This window comes from Mobula hypostoma, chromosome 23, assembly GCF_963921235.1.
Source record: "Mobula hypostoma chromosome 23, sMobHyp1.1, whole genome shotgun sequence".
NCBI lineage: Eukaryota > Metazoa > Chordata > Chondrichthyes > Myliobatiformes > Myliobatidae > Mobula > Mobula hypostoma.
This window is the reverse complement of record NC_086119.1, coordinates 35,883,596-35,901,607: the sequence shown is the minus strand read 5'-3', so window position 1 is coordinate 35,901,607 and position 18,012 is coordinate 35,883,596. Positions and strand designations below refer to the sequence as shown.

The following is an 18,012-nucleotide window of genomic DNA, read 5'->3' as shown; positions in this document are numbered from 1 at the left end:
TCCATATTTCTCAATCTGCTGCGTGTGCCTAATGAATTTGAGCTCCTCTTTTCAAAATATTTATGGAATTAATGCTAAATAGATATATTATTCACCTAGTCTCTTGAAGTAGTAACATTACACTGGAAATGAAGTTTAAGATCTCTAAAAGTAGGGATTATTGAGAAATTACTAAAACTTCTTTCAGGCATTTCCAGGAAATAATGGTCTTCAAACAATGAAAACTATAATTAAAAAATGTAATCTAAAAAATGTAATCTAATGTGCAGCATATGTCAGTGATCTGAGTATTTTGAGTGTGATTGGTCAGAATTGAGCAGAAGAATGTAAAAATTGATTGTGTATGTAGCTATTGCAAGAATTGCCACAAAGATTGGCAATGGCAGTGTGAACTATAAGCTTTAGGCCTTTATAATCAAGGAATAGGAACTAGGCTGTTTGGTGTCTGGTTTATGGGAATCAACAAGTTTTCAAGTTCTTACGGCTGAATGTAAATTAAACTGGTGTAAATTTGTCACAACTTCTAAGGAATATAGATAAGCTATGAGAGGGAAAGTGTACAGATCATTGGCTTGTTTGAACTTGTGGGTGCAAGTGCTTGTGGGCATGATGGATAATGGAATGTTTTTGTTGAGAATTGATTAAAATTTTCAGTTTTGGAAGACCAGTACTGAACTATTCTTATTTCCTAATTGACAGTTTGTTCCTTTGAAATTTCCACAGTGTTGTGAGAGAGTATAAAACTATGCAGATTTGCATAATTTTTTTCAGAATGTCAGTCATGGGTGACATTTAGCTTTACCAAAATGTCTAGACCCATTAATTAGTACTAAATAATAGGTGTTAATGAGATGGCTGCCAATCAAAGCAATGAATGGTAGCACTGAACTATTCTGTACAAAGCCTTTTGGTTAGTAGTAACCAGTTTTAACCACATATGTGCTTTATGGCTGTCAAGAGGGTGAACCCTCGCAAGGCGGCAGGGCCCGATGGAGTACCTGGTCGGGCTCTGAAAACCTGCCCCAACCAACTGGCTGAGGTATTCAAAGACATCTTCAGTCTTTTATTGCTATTGTTGGAAGTTCCCACTCCCTTCAAAAGGGCAACAATTATACCAGTGCCCAAGAAGAGCAGTGTGAGCTGATTTAATGAAGATCATACGGTAGTACTCACATCTACAGTGATGAAATGCTTTGAGAGGTTGGTCATGGATAGAATCAACACCTATTTCAGGAAAGAACTGCACCCACTGCAATTTGCCTGTCTGCAGCAGACGCGGTCTCAATGGTTCTCCATGCAACCTTGGATCACCTGGACAATGCAAATAACTGTCAGGATGCTGTTTATAGACTACTGCTCAGCATCTAACCTCATCATTTCTACAGTGCTGATCAAAAAGCTACAGAGCCTAAGCCTCTGTACCTCCCTCTGCAACTGGATTCTTGAACTCCTAACCAGAGGACCAGAATCCGTGCGGATTGGAAATAACATCTCCACCCAGCTAACTATCAACACTGACGCACCACACGGATGTGTGCTTAGCCCACTGCTGTACTCCCTTTACACCCATGATTGTGTGGCTAAGCATAGCTCAAATGCCATGTATAAATTTGTTGATGATACAGCCATTGTTGGTAGAATTTCAAATGGTGAAAAAAGGGCGTACAGGAGCGAGATATACCAATTAGTTCAATGATGTCCCAGCAACATCCTTGCACTCATTTTCAGCAGTACCAAATATCTGATTGTGGACTTCAGGAAGGGTAAGATGAGGGAACACTAATCAATCCTCACAGAGGGATCAGAAGTGGAAAGAGTGTGCAATTTCAAGTTCCTGGGTGTCAGCATCTCTGAGGATCTTTCCTGGGCCCAACATATCAATGCAGCTGCAAAGAAAGCATGACAGTGGTTTATATTTCATTCGGAGTTTGAGGAGATTTGTAATGTCACCAAAGACCCTCGCAAATTTCTACAGATGTACTGTGGAGAGCATTCTAACTGGCGTGATCATCTTCAAGGAGTCGTATTCCATGTCAATATATTATGCTGTTTATTCATCTATCTTATTATGAACGTAGAGAATTCAGATTCAAATGCCGTCTATAAATTTGCTGATGACACAACTCCTGTTGGCAAGGCAGAATTTCAGATGGTGATGAGAGATATATCAGCTAGTTGAGTGCTGCCACAGCAGTAACCTTGCACTCGATGTCACTAAGCCCAAAGAACTGTGGATTTCAGAAAGAGCAGGGCAAGGAAGCACACACCAGTCCTCCTAGAGGGATCAGAAGTGGAAAGAGTGAACAATTTCAAGTTCCTGAGTGTCAATATCCCTGAAGACCTAACCTTTTTGCAACATATTGACGCAGTAATAAAGAAGGCAAGACGGCTGCTATATTTCATTAGGAGTTTGAGGAGATTTGTCAACTGCAACACTTGAAAACTTCTACAAGTGTACTGTGGAGAGCATTCTGATTGTCTGCATCACCATCTGGTATTGGGAGGTAGGGCTACTGCACAGGATGGAATTAAGTTGCCAAAACTTGTAGTCAGCTGTATCGTGGGTATTGGCTTTTGTAGTATCCAAAGCATCTTCAGGGAGTAGTGCAGCATCCATCATTAAGGACCCCCTCCATCCAGGACCTGCCCTCTTCTCATTGTTACTGTCAGGAAGGAGGTACAGAAGTCTGAAGGTACACACTCAATGATTTGGGAGTAGCTTCTTCTCCTCTGCCAGTTTCTAATTGGACATTGAACCCATGAACACCACCTCACTACTTTTATTTCTGATTTTTGCACCACTTATTTTAACTTAACTACTTAATTGACATATACTTAATACAATGATATTTATTTACCATGTATTCCAATGTACTGCTGCCATAAAGTTAACACATTTCATGACATACTCCTCTGTCAAACCTGATTGTGATTCTCTTTTGAGTTTACAGACCATGGGTAAGGCTGAAGTTTTATCACATACTGATATGTATTCAGGAAGTTAATGCTTTTTCTTAGATACGATCAGAGGAGACTGCTGACTTGCTTGCTGAGAAGGCACAGATTGCAGAAGAGGAGGCCAAGCTGCTCGCTCAGAAAGCTGCAGAAGCAGAGCAGGAGCGACAAAGGTTGGAAGTCACAGCCTTGAAGACAAAAGAGGAAAAGCGTCTAATGGAACAGAAGATGCGAGAAGCAGAGTTGATAGCTGTTAAGCTTGTGGAGGAATCAGAGAGGAGGTTGGTTAGCTTGCATTTTGGAAGACATCTGTTTGCCTATATGATAAATGACATGCAGTATATTTTGTGGAAGTCAGTGTCGTCAGAGGGTGACTGCTAAACCTGTAGTTAAATCAGTTCACATTAAGTGTAATTGAGTTCAAGAGCCATGAGGTAATGTTACAGCTATATAAGACCTTGGTCATACTTCATGTGGAGCACTGTGTTCAGTTCTGGTCACTTCACTACGGGAAGGATGTGCATACCATAGAGGGAGTGCGGAGGAGATTTAAAAGGAGGTTGCCTGGATTGGAGGGAGTACCTTATTGAGAATAGGTTGAGTGCACTTGACCTTTTCTCCTTGGAGTGATGGAGAATGAGAGGTGACCTGATAGAGGTGTATAAGATGATGAGGTGCATTGATCGTGTGGATAGTCAGAGGCTTTTTTCCAAGGCTGAAGTGGCTAACATGAGGGTGCAGAGTTTTAAGGTGCTTGGAAATGGGTACTGAGGGGATGTCAGGGGTAAGTTTTTCACACAGAGAGTGGTGGGTGCATGGAATGCACTGCCGGCGGTGGTGGTGGAAGCAGATACAATAGGGTATTTTAAGAGCCTCTTGGATAGGTACATGGAGCTTAGAAAAATAGAGGACTATGCAGTTGGGAAATTCCGGACAGTTTCTAGAGTAGGTTACATGGTTGGCACAACATTGTGGGCTGAAGGGCCTGTAATGTGCTATGAATTTCTACGTTCTAAGTAATGATTATGTGAAAATCCTACAACGGTCAGTCTTTTCTCATTCATTCTTTTGCCAGCATTCTTTCCCAAACCTATCTGTTGATCAGGCCAGTTTAAGAGATCAGAATTTAGAAATCAGAAAGTGAACCTGAATCAATGTGGCTGGAAAACTATCAAGTACTTCATAAAATAGAAAGGAGAGCCATGGTTACTACATAATTGCAATGGCATTGTCTCTCTTCCACAAGTAGATAATATTCTCTTAAATGGTCCTTCATTTGTGATGGGTGTTTTTTTTTCTGATGGGTATTGTCTAAAGGTTCCTCGTGTAATCATAGGGCAAAATTAAGTGATGGTTGATTTAGTGACTCATTGAAACTAGGAACACACTGTTGTTTTATCATTTCCAGAAGGAATGTCTTGGCATTGTTTTGTAGTGATGGAATAGTGTTATTATACAATCTTTACTTTAAAAATATTTATTTCAGATCTAAGGAAGCAGAACAGCTCAAGCAAGATCTGACTGAAGCTCGAGAGGCAGAGAGAAGAGCCAAGCATAGACTGCTGGAGATTACAAAACCCAGTTATCCGGTATATGCAAAAATATGACTTGGAAGTATTTTTTGTGTGTATGTATGTTTAATTTACTTAATAACATAGTTTATTCATTTAAAAAAGACATTCATGTTTCACATATATGGTTAGTACTGAATTATTGATTCTCTACATTGTTATGAACGAATGTACTTGCACAATGCAGAATAATGTGCAATTTGTCTAGTGATGAAATGGTGAATGCACCTCAGAAGTTAATTTTGCTGACTGAATTAGTTTAGCAATATACTGAATTCATAATAGATAAAAGATCTTTAAGAAGTACAGCTGATGTCTCAACTTTTAAATCTGATTCACTTAGGTTATAGCTTCATATTCAGCTCATCCCCCTGCTGATGTTGGTGATCTTAACTTAGAATCTGGATCTTTTAAATTTGACTTCAAGGATACTGATATGAAGCGGCTATCCATGGAGATAGAGCGAGAACGGTAAGTTACTGTACTTCTACCTCCTGTGCGTTCGTCCGGGGATGTACTGCATGCCAGTGGCATCAGATGAGCTTCAGAATTAATAATATTTGCCGCCTTGAAGAGGCAAATAACGTGCACAATTTTAATTTACTTCATAGTGTGGAATACATGGAAAAAAGCAAACACCTGCAAGAGCAGTTGAAGGAACTAAAAACTGAAATTGAAGCTCTGAAATTAGAAGAACGACATGCTAACATGGGCATCCCTACCAGTGAGACCATGGAATTTTCTGATAATACTTACACACCACTCAGTAATGTGAGTTTTCTTTTTTGAATATGTACTTGTGTATTACCTCTAAATGCATGTTGCTTTAATGCAAAACAGTAAAGATTCTTTGGCTTATTAGTCTAGTAGTATTAAGATAGAACAAAAAGTAGTTTTGTATATTAACTTGTTTTCTGTCAATTTGAGTTTGTGAAGAAATTAAAGAACATCATCTATCATGTCCACCTTACTGGGACAGAACAATCTCTCTGCATCTTGACATAATTATCTGGGTAGTCTTTTGTCTGTTTTAAATTTCTTGTAGCACTTTATCACCTACCTGGTATGTGTCCTTATATCTCTGTGTTTAAAAATAAAAAAAAAAGCTATTCCTGTAACAATTACTATTCAAATGTAACTCTCTTCAGCCTAATTTACTGATGCCTCCCACTGACTTGAAATTGGGGATATCATAACTGCAAAGAAGTAAATAGTTTTCAGAATGTCAAATTATATCTCATTCCAGATGGGATCTAATGTATGTATACATTCAGGATATTGCCCTGTTATAGCATATTTTAACTGAATTATTTTATAGTTTGTATTCAAATCTGTTCAAAAATAATGAAAAATACAGAAATGTGTCTTTACTCCCAACACCTTTGTTGTGAAGGAAGAGGAGGTTACTGTTGTATGATAGTTCTGTACATGTTTCTGTAATATTCATATACTTGTGTAGTTTCTTTAATGTCGTAAGATGCCCAAAGTCTACGAAATGTGCTATCAAACAAAATTTTATTAATAAAATAGAATTAAATAAGGAGGTCTTAAGGCAGATGTTTTGTGTCTTAATGGTGAAATAGAGCTGACAAAATGAAGTGGGTTATTTTGGAAGTTCTAGAACTTGGGTCCTTGGCCACTAGTATTCTACTAAAATCCCACACTTAAACTGGAGATACCTAATATAGTTATGATGCTCTAGATTAGTAATAGAGGAAGATGAGGCCATGGAAAGGATTGAACACAAAATGGAGAATTTAAGATATACTTGGGGGACCTTGCAGAAGCATATGGTAATGGGTGATTGCAACTTTAATGAAGAACTTGAGTTGAATTTTGCATGTGTTTAAGTTTATCAAAGATAGAAGATGGGCTCCTGGTCAGAAGAGCCTTAACGTGGCCATGTCCTGGAACAGTAAATGAGCTGAGTGAAGCAGTATGGAGTTAAATCATGGATGGCAACTATAAGCTGAAAACAGAAGTGTGTTCTGGTGACCACATGGCTGTGTACCAGTTCCTGTGTCTTTCAGTCAGAAGGTTGAGGCCTCCAGTGTCAATCCAGGACTAGTTAACACCTTAAGGACATTCTAAGCAGATGTTGCATTGTCCAAGGTGCTGTCTTAAGGGTGACCCATTAAATAGACCTCATCTGACCATTCAGATAATTGCAATGTATTCTGGTACAGTTAGCAAAACTGGGAAGGATTTTCTTTCCTGGCCTGATCAACATTTTGCCTACAATCAATGATTAAGAAAGTGCTACTTCTCGTATTGGTATATTTGGAACTGTGCTGGGATATTGAGCAAAATACAAGCTCCTGAGGAACCCAGTGGGTCATGCAGTTTCTATGGAGGACTATCCTTTTGCTACCTTGGTTATTGCTGAGCCACTGCGTTCCTCTAGCAACTCATTTTTTTGTTACGAACACTAGTTGACTTGAGGTTGCCTGAAAAGAAAATGATAATGACCACCAGAAAGAATAATTAATTCATTGGTGAGTGTTTGGGGACATTGAACATAAAACACAAGGATCAAGAACACGAGTGGGACTATTTAATGCTTTGGGCTGCATGTTACTCAATCTCCACAATGTCATTTTCCTGCACTGTCTGTATATCCATTTTAATCCTTAATACCTGAAATCTATTAATATCTGGAGAGAGAAGGATAAATCACATGTATCAGTATTGCAATGGAATAAAGGGAGTTACAGAGTCATGAGAGGAGCTTGCCCAGGTGGTTGGAGGGAGATACTGGTGGGGATGACAGCAGAACAGAGGTGGCTGAAGTTTCTGAGGATAGTTCACAAGGCGTGGGATGATGGTGAAGATGGCGGCGCGACGCAGCTCGCAGCGGCCACTCCGGTGGTGATGTCTGTTATTTGTCAAGTAGGGTGCTGTGCACAATCCTGATTTGATGGAGATGGACGTGAGAGCACAGAGGAACATCTGGTGAAACTTCTGAAATGCCTGCTTCGCTGCTGCTGCTGCTACTGTGTGGTCCAGAATCTCTGGAGGAGAAGGCCCTGAGTCCTCGGCTTTGCTTGTTGCTCAGCGGCCGGGGCGGAGTCAAAGCGTTCGGCAGAGGATGGTGCTTGGAGAGGCTGTGTCGGAGGGGCTAGTCGGAGGCTCGAAGTTTTTGGACAGACTTGAGTCCGCTGCGGTCGGGTGCCAATGATGCTGCATCGGCGAGTTGGCACTTGGAAGTTCATGGAGGGGAGAGTTCCTCCCTTCTGCTGCCTGTGTGGGATGATGAGTCTATCGGGACTTTGAGACTTTTTTTTACTGTGCCCATGGTCTGCTCTTTATCAAATTATGGTATTGCTTTGCACTGTTGTAACTATATGTTATAATTCTGTGGTTTTGTCAGTTTAGTCTTGGTTTGTCCTGTGTTTTCTTGTGAGATCATTCTGGAAGAACGTTGTATCATTTTTTAATGCATGCATTTCTAAATGACAATAAACGGAAACTGAAACCGAACTGAACTGATATGTGTCCCACAGAAGAAATGGCAGGGCTAGGCAACTGTGGCTACTGCATAAAAGCTAAGGAAAGGGCATATAAAGTGGTGAAAGTGAGTAGGAAGTTGGATGATTGGCAAGCTTTTAAAATCCAACAAAGGGCAACTAGCGCTATAAGGAGGGCAAAGGTGAAATATGAAGGTAAACTAGTCGATAATATAAAGCTGGATACTAAAAGTTTTTTTCAGTTATATAAAGAATAAAAGGGAGGTGAGAGTTAATGTTGGACCACTGGAAAATGATGCTGGTGAGTTAGCAATGGGAGACAAAGAAATGACAGATGAGCTGGCTTTATTATTGCTATTACAAAGGAACACGTGCTAGGCAAACTGAAAGTTCTTGAGGTGGATAAGTCATCTGGACTAGATGGACTACATCCTAGAGTCCTGAAGGGGGTTGCTGAAGAGGTGACGGATGCATTGGTCATGATCTTTCAAGGATCACTTGCTGGATAATTGCAAATGTCACTCCACTCTTTAAGAAAGGACAAAGACAAAAGAGTAAATTATGGGCCAGTTATTTGGTTAGGAAGGTGTTGGAGTCCATTATTAAGGATGAAGTTTCGGGGTACTTGGAGGCTAATAATAAAATAAGTCAAAGTCAACGTGGTTTCTGTAAAGGGAAATCTTGTCGGACAAATCCGTTAGAATTCTTTGAGGAAGTATCAGGCATGGTGGCCAATGGAGAGGCAGTGGATGTCATTTATTTAGATTTTCAGAAGGCATTTGATAAGGTATCTCACATGAGGCTGCTTACAAGATAAAATCCTATGGTGTTAGCGGAAAGATGCATGGATAGAGGAATAGCTGACAGGCAGGAAGTAAAGGAAATAAAGGTAACTTTGGTTGTCTGCCAGTGACTAGTGGTGTTCTTCAGGGGTCAGTTTTGGGACTGCTACTTTTCACATTATTTGTCAGTGATTTAGATAATGGAATTGATGGCTTTGTGGCAAAGTTTGTGGATGATATGAAAACATGTGGAGGGGTAGGTAGTGCTGAGGAAGCAACGTAATTGCAGCAGGACTTGGACAAATTGGAAGAATGAGCAAAAAGGTGGCAGATGGAATACAGTGTTGGGAAATGTATGATAATGTATTTTGGTAAAGGGATCCATAGTGTATTATCTAAGTGGGGAGAAAGTTCAAATATCAGAGGTGCAAAGGGAATTGAGAGTCTTGAGCAAGGCTCCCGGAAGGTTAATTCACAGGTTGAGTCTGTGGTAAAGAAGGCAAATTCAATGTTGGCATTTATTTGAAAGGGAATAAAATATTAAAAACAAGGAGGTAAAGCCTTCAGCACTATAAGACAATAGTCGGGCTGCACTGGGAGTATTGTCAACAGATTTAGGCCACTTACCTCTGAAAGGATGCATTGTCATTGGAGAGAATGCAGAGGAGGTTCATGAGGGTGATCGCAGTAATGAAGGGGTTAACATATGGGGAGCGTCTGGCAGCTTTGGGCCTGTACACACTGGAATTTAGAAGAATGCATGGGGATCTCATTGAAACCTACCAAATGTTGAAAGGACTAGAGGAGGTGGATGTGGAGAGGATGTTTCCTCTGGGGGTATCCAAAGCTAGAGGGCACAGTCTCAAAATTGAGGGGCGACTTTTTAGAACAGAAGTAGGGAGGAATTATCTTAGCCCAAAGAGTGATGAGTCTGTGGAATGCTGTGCCACAGACTGCAGTGGAGGCCAAGTCTGTGGGTATATTTAAAGCAGAAGTTGATAGATTCCTGATTGGTTGGGACATCAAGGGATATGGTGAGAGGTCTATGGGGTTGCATGGGATCTGGGATCAGCCATGATGAAATGGCGGAGCGGACTTGATGGACTGAATGGCTTAATTCTGCTCCTATGTCTTTTGGTCTTATGGTCTTTTATCTATTTGAAACAAATTGAAGTTGAGAATGCCAAAGGTTTGCCACACTTGTATTTCATTCCTCGTTTCAATCCTAAATGACTTGTCTCTTATTCTAAGACTGCAAACTATGATTCTAGACTTCTCAGCAAGGGGAAATATCTGCCTTTCATCCAGCTGATCAAACACTAATAATTTTTTACATTTCACTGAGGATTGTTCAGTTTTATAAAGCCCAGAAAATTCTACCCTGGTCTCCTTAAACTGTCGATAATAACAAATCTGCTCTACCTGGAACGTGTCTAATGAATTTCCAATGTACTTTCTGAACAAAGGTTAGGAGATTAAGACTCCTAACCCTTCTCACCGAGAACACCACTAGTCACTGGCAGACAACCAAACAAAGTTACCTTTATTTCCACTCACTACTTCCTGCCTGTCAACTATTCCTCTATCCATGCATCTTTCCTCTAATATTCTCACCGAGTTCCCATATAATTGCAGAAAGGCATAGTTACTTGTGTTCTCAAAACCTCCTCAACTGAAGCCATCATAACCATTTTGCCTTTGGGATGGCTCGTTGCACTTGCATGTTGGCTTTCAATTACATGTGTGCAAGAGGATCTGAGACATTTGAAAGTTCTAAAAAAAAAGGTATGATAAAACCACTGCTGCTAAGAAACTACCTTGCATCTATTTTTAAAAATGTTCCGATCCGCCGATTGAAGATGCCTGCATCTGCACTAAAACAATCACCAACATTAGAAATAATAAACCCTGGTTCAACACACAGCTTAGACAGCTGCATCTGGAGAAGGAGGAGGTTTACAGGAGTGGAGATAACAGGGATTTCAAAAAGGCCAAGTAAGAGCTGGAGAAGGCAATCACAGCTGCCAAGTGCCAATATTCAGTCAATCTGGAGAACCAGTTATCTGTAAAGTACTGTTCTTTAGTCTGGAGAAGCTTTCCATCCATTCCAAATGATAAAATAAGGCATCCCCTCCTTAATCATTTAAACGCGTTCCACTGCAGCTAGATCACACTTCAAAGATCCCTTCTAGTGTCCATTCAGCAGACCATCACTAGTGACAGACACCTTTGTTGTGAAGGAAGAGGAGGTGACAATGCTGTTTAGGAAGCAAAATATCAAGGCTGCTAGCCCCGACTCTATCTCCCCTGCAGTTCTTAAACATGGTGCTAACCAGCTGTCCGAAGTCTTCAGAATCATTTTCAATCAGTCTCTTAAACTGTTTAGCATGTTTCAAAAAATGTTATTACTCCAGTCCCCCCAAAAAATTCAATGATCACTGTACTGAATGACTACAGGCCAGTTGCACTCACATCAGTCACAATGAAGACATTTGAAAGGCCAGTCATATAATTTCTCAAATCTATAACTCTAATTTTTTTTTAGATCCACTGAAGTTCGCCTTACAGAGCCAACAGATCTGTGAGTAATGCAGTTAACATTCGTCTGGGCTTGATACTCCCGTGATTTCAGTTCAGCCTTCAATACCATTATCCTTGAGCTTCTACAAGAGAAATTCTCCAAAGTTAACATACCAGGTTCCATCTGCAGTGGATAACAAATTCTGCTCTGACAGGAGGCAGTATGTGAGACTAGGCTACACATCTCCATATCCTGCTCAGTCAGGATGTGGGGATATGCGCCACAGGAGTGTCTTCCCATTTTCTTTATACACCAGTGACTGTGTCTCCAGTGAACCCATCAGTTAATCTGATAGCTTGTGGATGACACCACTGTCATTGAACTAATTGTCAGACGCGACAACTCCAAGTACCACAAGGAAGGAAACAAGCTTAGTGTCCTGCTGTAATCACAACAACTTGGAGCTGATTGCCCTCAAAACGATCGCGATATATATTGACTTCAGGAGAAATGTACTTCTGTTCCACCCACTCATCATTAATAACTCTACAGTTAGCACAGTTTCAACATTCAGGTTTCTGATCTTCATTATTTCACAGGACCTCGTGGGAGAACCGTATCTGCTCCATTAACAAAAATGTTAGGAAGAGGATGTACTACTTGTGGCAGTTGGTAAAATTCCATCTTCCACAGAACATGCTCATGCAATTCTTCATTGCCATTGTAGAGGATATCCTCACATCAGCCCTTACTGTCTGATAAAGGTGCTGTATCCTCTCACAATATGCGAAAACTACGGCAAACTGTCAGGACAGCAGAAAAGGTCATTAGTTGCGGTGTACCATCACTGCAGGACTTGTATGTGTCCAAGACAAGAAAGCAGGCAGGAAAAATCATTCTGGGCACACTATCCACCCCACAAATTCCTTCACCCACAAGTTCCCTTCTGGCAAGTGCTATATAGGGCTATAAAACAAAAACCTAATTTGATTTTAAAAGTTTCTTCACCCAGGCAATTAATCTGATTGACCACTCTCGTTAGCTCTACCCCCCAACCCCTTCTATCTACTACCTCAGTTAGTACACTGCACTGAAAATACTTTAGAGCACTTTTTATAGTACAATTTACCTTGTACTAAATAATTCTGATATTTGTGCGTTTATGCATATTTATTCGGTATCAGTGCTTCTAATTTTATTTTTATTCCCTAAAGTTGCATGTTGTTGTTTTATGTTGCAAGTAGTGCCAACAAACCACAACCAATTCCGAATACAGTGGATTCTGGTTAATTGCACAGTTAATAGAGGCAGCAGCTTCTTTGGGACAACTCTTAAAGAACAAAAATAAAGAAAATAGCCAGCATTCTCTTCATTTATTTGGGGCACCATACCACTTAATTGGGATTGGATACTGTTGCTGAACAGTTTCTGACTAGCGTCAGTTGCGTGCATTTGTATGGCTGTTTGACACTCTGCCGTGCTTACAGTGAACAGTTTTTGAATAGCATCAGTTGCAGAATCAGGATTGGGTTTAATATCACCAGCATATGTCATGCTGACGTTTTGGGTTCAAAAAACAGTAACCTTTGTCACTTATAGTTGGCAAGAAATGAGCAGTAAGACAATTTAGAATTGTTTTGTTCACCGTGGTTTCAAGCATTCTGACTTGGACATGCCAGAAATACCTAGAAGTGAAAATGAAATGATTTCACTGTTTCAAGTTAGGAACTACAAAGATTTGAAGGTATCAACAATCATTTTGAATGTTTCAATGAAAATGAAGATTCGGAGCATGCAATTGTCAAAAGCATTGTATGAAGTTAGTTCATTTTCTGCACTAGGTGTCTGCTGATTTTGTTCATTTACAATCAATCAAAAGAACATGGCAGCATACTCTGGATGAATTCCTCAATCGATAACTATTAGGAGCTAATACAGTTTTATAGTACTGTAGTAGTATTGATAATGTAACTTGATCTGTACTTCATTTAAATACACAACTTGTTACTCAGTTGAACAGTTTTTTTTTAAACCTCAACTATTTCCATGAAACTTTGGCTAATTAGGGCAGCTGTTTATTTGGACCAAAATGTATTGGGGCCCAGTGTGTTCCAGTTTACCGTAATTCACTGTTAATGTAAAAGTATATGGCGAATAAAGTTGATCCTTGAATGAATGAACTTGGCATTTAAAACCATTCCAACTAATGTAACCCTCCTTTTTGTTGGTAGCCACATGTATTTTCCATAGGAAAGTTACCTTGCCACACAGTAATACAATACAGGGATAAGACTTGGATATTATTTGGAAACTTGTTCGTGAAAAAATTTGAAAGATATTCTCTCAACAATTTATTAATGTGTTTTTTGCTTTAATTCAACAGCTTAATTTACAGAGTGTAACTGCAAAGACACAAGTGGCCTTTTTGGAAGAACTCTGACTTTCACAAAACTCTGGTCCGCTCACGAGTTTGATCTACTTGCATTCCAGAGCCAAGAAGTGAATTCAGCACAATTTTTTTAAGGAACTTCAGCAATTTGTTTTATAAAAGAAGAGGAATTCTGTTTGAAACTACAAATATAATGATTTGCATACTGGCAAAGACTGGTGTGTTTAAGTCACTGAGCATATATAGCTACACTAAATGGGAAATGTTATGTGTAATTCCCAGTTATAACACTAAATGTTAGTGCCTTTGCTGCTTATTCTAAATATGATTATGGACTAATGGAATCATTTATGCTTCAGTCAGGATACTTAGCCATCCATATTAAAAATGTTATTTATTCACAAATAGTCAAAAACATGGATCCATTTGCTGATTTCATCCAACTTGCTCCTCTATTATTGTTTTATCATTTTCACCACTCAGATGAAAACCTGTAGCGGTGAATATTAGTATTTCACCTCTATAAATTCATTGTCCAGCATTTTATTTCAAAGATGTTTATTTCGCATGTTGTACTGGTTGTCATTTAAGAGTACTATGTTGTACTGTATTGAAATGTTAACACTAAAAACTATGACTTCCTAATGATGATTAGACCCATCCAATTTGTTGCAAATATTTAAAAATCTTCGTCAAACTACATTTATAGCTTGGTTAATGTTTGTAGTAATGGTTAGTGATATTTAAATGATAATAGTACAATGCCCAAGAATATAAGACATTCATATACACATCATTTTAATTGAGTTTTTATAACAAAATAAAATTGAACGTGACCAAACCTATAAAGTCCGCATGGGGTGCGTTGGATTGGTAGGTATGAGCATAAAATTATAAAATCACAATCTTTCTTTTTGTAATCAGTCTTACTTTGTTGTAATACACTAATGTTTTAGACCTGATGTATGTGAAACTATTTTGTGCAAATTCTTGATAGCTTCTCAAAAAAACAACAAGTCTTCAAAATGTTCTGTTAAATACAGAGCTATAAAATGAGACATTTTCAGATTCCAACAAGATAGTGAAAATAATTCAAATAGGTTTGCGTAATTTCCATACGTTGGCATTTGCATAATAATTTGGTGGTTTCCAATCAACAGATATGTGTAGGTTTGCATTTCTTCAATTGAATCAATTTGTTTGCAAAAATTCAATTATAAGAATATATTCATCCTTAACTAAGGATGATCATGATTTAAAAAAACAAAATGCTGTAAACACTTGTCAGGTCAGACTACCTCTGAGGAAAGAGAGTTAAAGTCAATATTTCATGGACATTTTGTCAAAAGTGGAAAATGGAGGGTTTCTTTGCAGCTCTGATGAAAAGTCTTTGGAGTTTAAAAAGTTAGCTTTTTCTTTCTGCAGATGGTACATGATTTACTGAGTGTTCCCAGCATATTCTGGTGTTTAAAATTTCCAGTCTCTGCATTTCATGAGTTTTGTGATCATGGGGTTTTGTTGTAAATGGCAGAAAATTAATGTGGAAAAGATCTCTATAGCTATAGAAAATTCAAGATACTTTAAGGAGACGAGCCATATTTAATTCACAGGGAGAAACAAAAGATTGCCTATTGAGTGGTTTGATGTGAATTTTCATTATTAAGATTAGCTGGAACATTTAGAAGGTCCACTCTCATTGTTTTAGAAAGATTCGCAGCAATGTGAGAAACTGGTTTTGCTGTTTAAATTTCATTTGAACTTTATTTTCACATCATTGGTACACTTTAGTACAGCTTACAATGCCAAGTTAGCTTTTCCTCAGAAGAAATGAGGATAAAAACACTTTCTTGAAAGAATGCTTTGACTAAACTAAGCATATAAACATGCTGATTGAAGTTGTTCGCAGTTTTATAGTGTATTTTTTCATTGATTATTTTCATAAACAACGTTCAGTAAAAAGATGTTTCTGTTCTTGCTATTAAAATGTTCAGAATTTATATAAGCTCATTCACTTGGATACGTGTTTGGTTATGTCATTAAATGTGGTTATCATCTGTCTATTTTACCAACTTGGCATTTGTTTCCACTGAGGTTACTTTAAAGATGCATTTTTATTACAGCAGTTTGATGGAATGCAGAAACTTAAGCATGTTTAAACCATGATCAATTACACACAACTAATTGGCTATATTAAGAGCCAGAAAATACTTTATACAGTGCATATTATATTCAGACGAAGCAAGGTTTAAAGGATAGATTCAGAAAGATGGGGTTTGAAGAACATTACATATTAGAATTGATAAAAGTTGCTTGTTCTTTGACTGTCTTAATATTTTGCAAAATTTGCTTGTTCATCTATTCACAGCAATTTATTATCTAAATTTGTATGATTTATTTATTTTGTATTTGTATTGTCTGCATTGTTTCCAGAATTTAAGCAACTTTCCTTACACCTGTATCAGGCAATAAAGGACACAGTAAATTGTGTATTCCTGAACTGTATGTTCAAAATAAACAATTATGATTTTATATATCCAACCCCACACACTGCAATGCTGGTTACCTTAATATTTGTTGTGCACTAAGTATTTATCAGATGTACCTTAAGAAAAGTGAGAGACGTACTCCATCTATCCATGATACTTCGCATAGCTGGGAGTGAAGTAAATTGCATGATATAAATTTTAGAGATCGTTTGCAATTCTTTGTGCTGTCTGTCACACTGAGTTCATCTCCATTGTGACAATCCTGTACAGTTGTAGATACTATTAAGCAATTTTCCTCACTATATAACAATTTCTACTGGAAATTAGCCAACAATTTAAATATTTAATTTACTTCAGTTGGATATACACTTCGTTCTCTGGAGTTCCTGCTTCCCAGTCGTTGCAACCTGCTGCATAACATTTTCCTTTAATCATTTTTAATCCTTCCCAAACTCTTTCCACTGCTGCAGTGCCAAAAATGTAGCAATGTATAGGTATTATAGACAGTTCCAACAATGTGGTATACTTATTAATAATAAGTAATTGCAGATGTAATTACAGATACTCCACAGCTGGACAAAATCTGGAGTGACTAAACTGCAGAAGACATTTGAAATTTGAATAGCTTTATAACATAACATCAACAGTAGTCATTGTGTCACCTATGGTATTTGTCCTAACAGTCAGGGCCATGTCTCAAACTCTATGGTTAAAGCCTTGTTTCATCGGTGCTACAACAATGAAACTTAAGGATCACACAATCAATGTGACAATGCAGTAGAGATGGCCGGTCACTATCTATGAAAAACTGTTACAAGTGTATTCCATGAGGTGGTCAGATTCATCAAGACCAATGACACAGTTTGTAGCCAATTGCAGTGGGGTTTGACCATTCAGACTTTAACTAATAAATGACCAGGTCTGTATCTGATAAGTGCTTGCTCACATTCTGATGAAATTAACAATAATAATCTTCTAAGTTTCTTTTGAACAGTGTAAGAGCAAATATTCTGTGGTAAGTGACTCACTTCTTGTTTCAGTGTATTTCTACCACTACAAGCTCAAAGTAAATTTATTATCGAAGTATGTAGAGTATATATCAGCAGATGTACCTTGAGATTTATCTTGCAGGTATTTACAGGAAACAAAAAAAACTATAGAATTTATGAAAGACTATAACCAAGACTGACCAACAACTAATGTGCAAAAGTTGACAAATTATGCAAATAATAAAAAAAAACTGAGAACAAGTTTATTTAGTTATCTATTTAGAGATACAGTGTGGAATAGGCCCTTATGGTCCTTCAAGCTGCACCACTCAGCAACCCCTAACAACTCCCTACTTAACCGTAGCCTAATTACAGGACAATTTACAATGATGAATTAACCTACTAACCGGCATGTCTTTGGACTGTGGAAAGAAACTGGAACACCTGGAATGAACCCAGGCATTCTAAGGGGAGGACATACAAACTCTTTACAGAGGACGCCGGGATTGAACTCCAAATTCCCAACGCCCTGAGCTGTAATGGTGTTGCACTAACCACTACACCACTGTGGTGTTGAAGAGTCCTTTTAAAGTGAATCTATAGGTTGTGGAGTCAGTTTAGCGTTGAGACATGATGTGTGATCCATACTGGTTCAGGAGTCTGATGGCTGTAGGGTAACTTCCTGAACATGGTGATGTGGGACCGACGGTATCAGAACGCATAGCCTGGATGATGGAGGTCTTTAATGGATGCTGCTTTCTTGTAAATGTGCTCAATGATGGGGAGGTCTTTGCTTGTGATGGACGAGGCTGTATCCAAAACTTTTTGTGGACTTTTCAATATTGTGATAAA

At 38.5% G+C, this 18,012-nt stretch overlaps 1 protein-coding gene across 2 annotated transcripts in view; it reads left to right on the top strand.

The window, feature by feature from the left end:
- nf2b (NF2, moesin-ezrin-radixin like (MERLIN) tumor suppressor b) overlaps nucleotides 1–17,979 on the top strand; it is a 60,717-nt gene extending 42,738 nt beyond the window's left edge. Inside the window, exons 13-18 of one of the 2 annotated variants that reach the window (XM_063031964.1) lie at nucleotides 3,019–3,236; nucleotides 4,442–4,544; nucleotides 4,870–4,997; nucleotides 5,138–5,297; nucleotides 11,321–11,356; nucleotides 13,680–17,979. In XM_063031964.1, coding sequence (XP_062888034.1) covers nucleotides 3,019–3,236; nucleotides 4,442–4,544; nucleotides 4,870–4,997; nucleotides 5,138–5,297; nucleotides 11,321–11,329 — 618 coding nt within the window. In that variant the 3' untranslated portion in view covers nucleotides 11,330–11,356; nucleotides 13,680–17,979. The remainder of the gene's footprint in view (nucleotides 1–3,018; nucleotides 3,237–4,441; nucleotides 4,545–4,869; nucleotides 4,998–5,137; nucleotides 5,298–11,320; nucleotides 11,357–13,679) is intronic. The other variant, XM_063031963.1, reaches the window with a different exon arrangement.
- The last annotated feature ends 33 nt before the right edge of the window (nucleotides 17,980–18,012 follow it).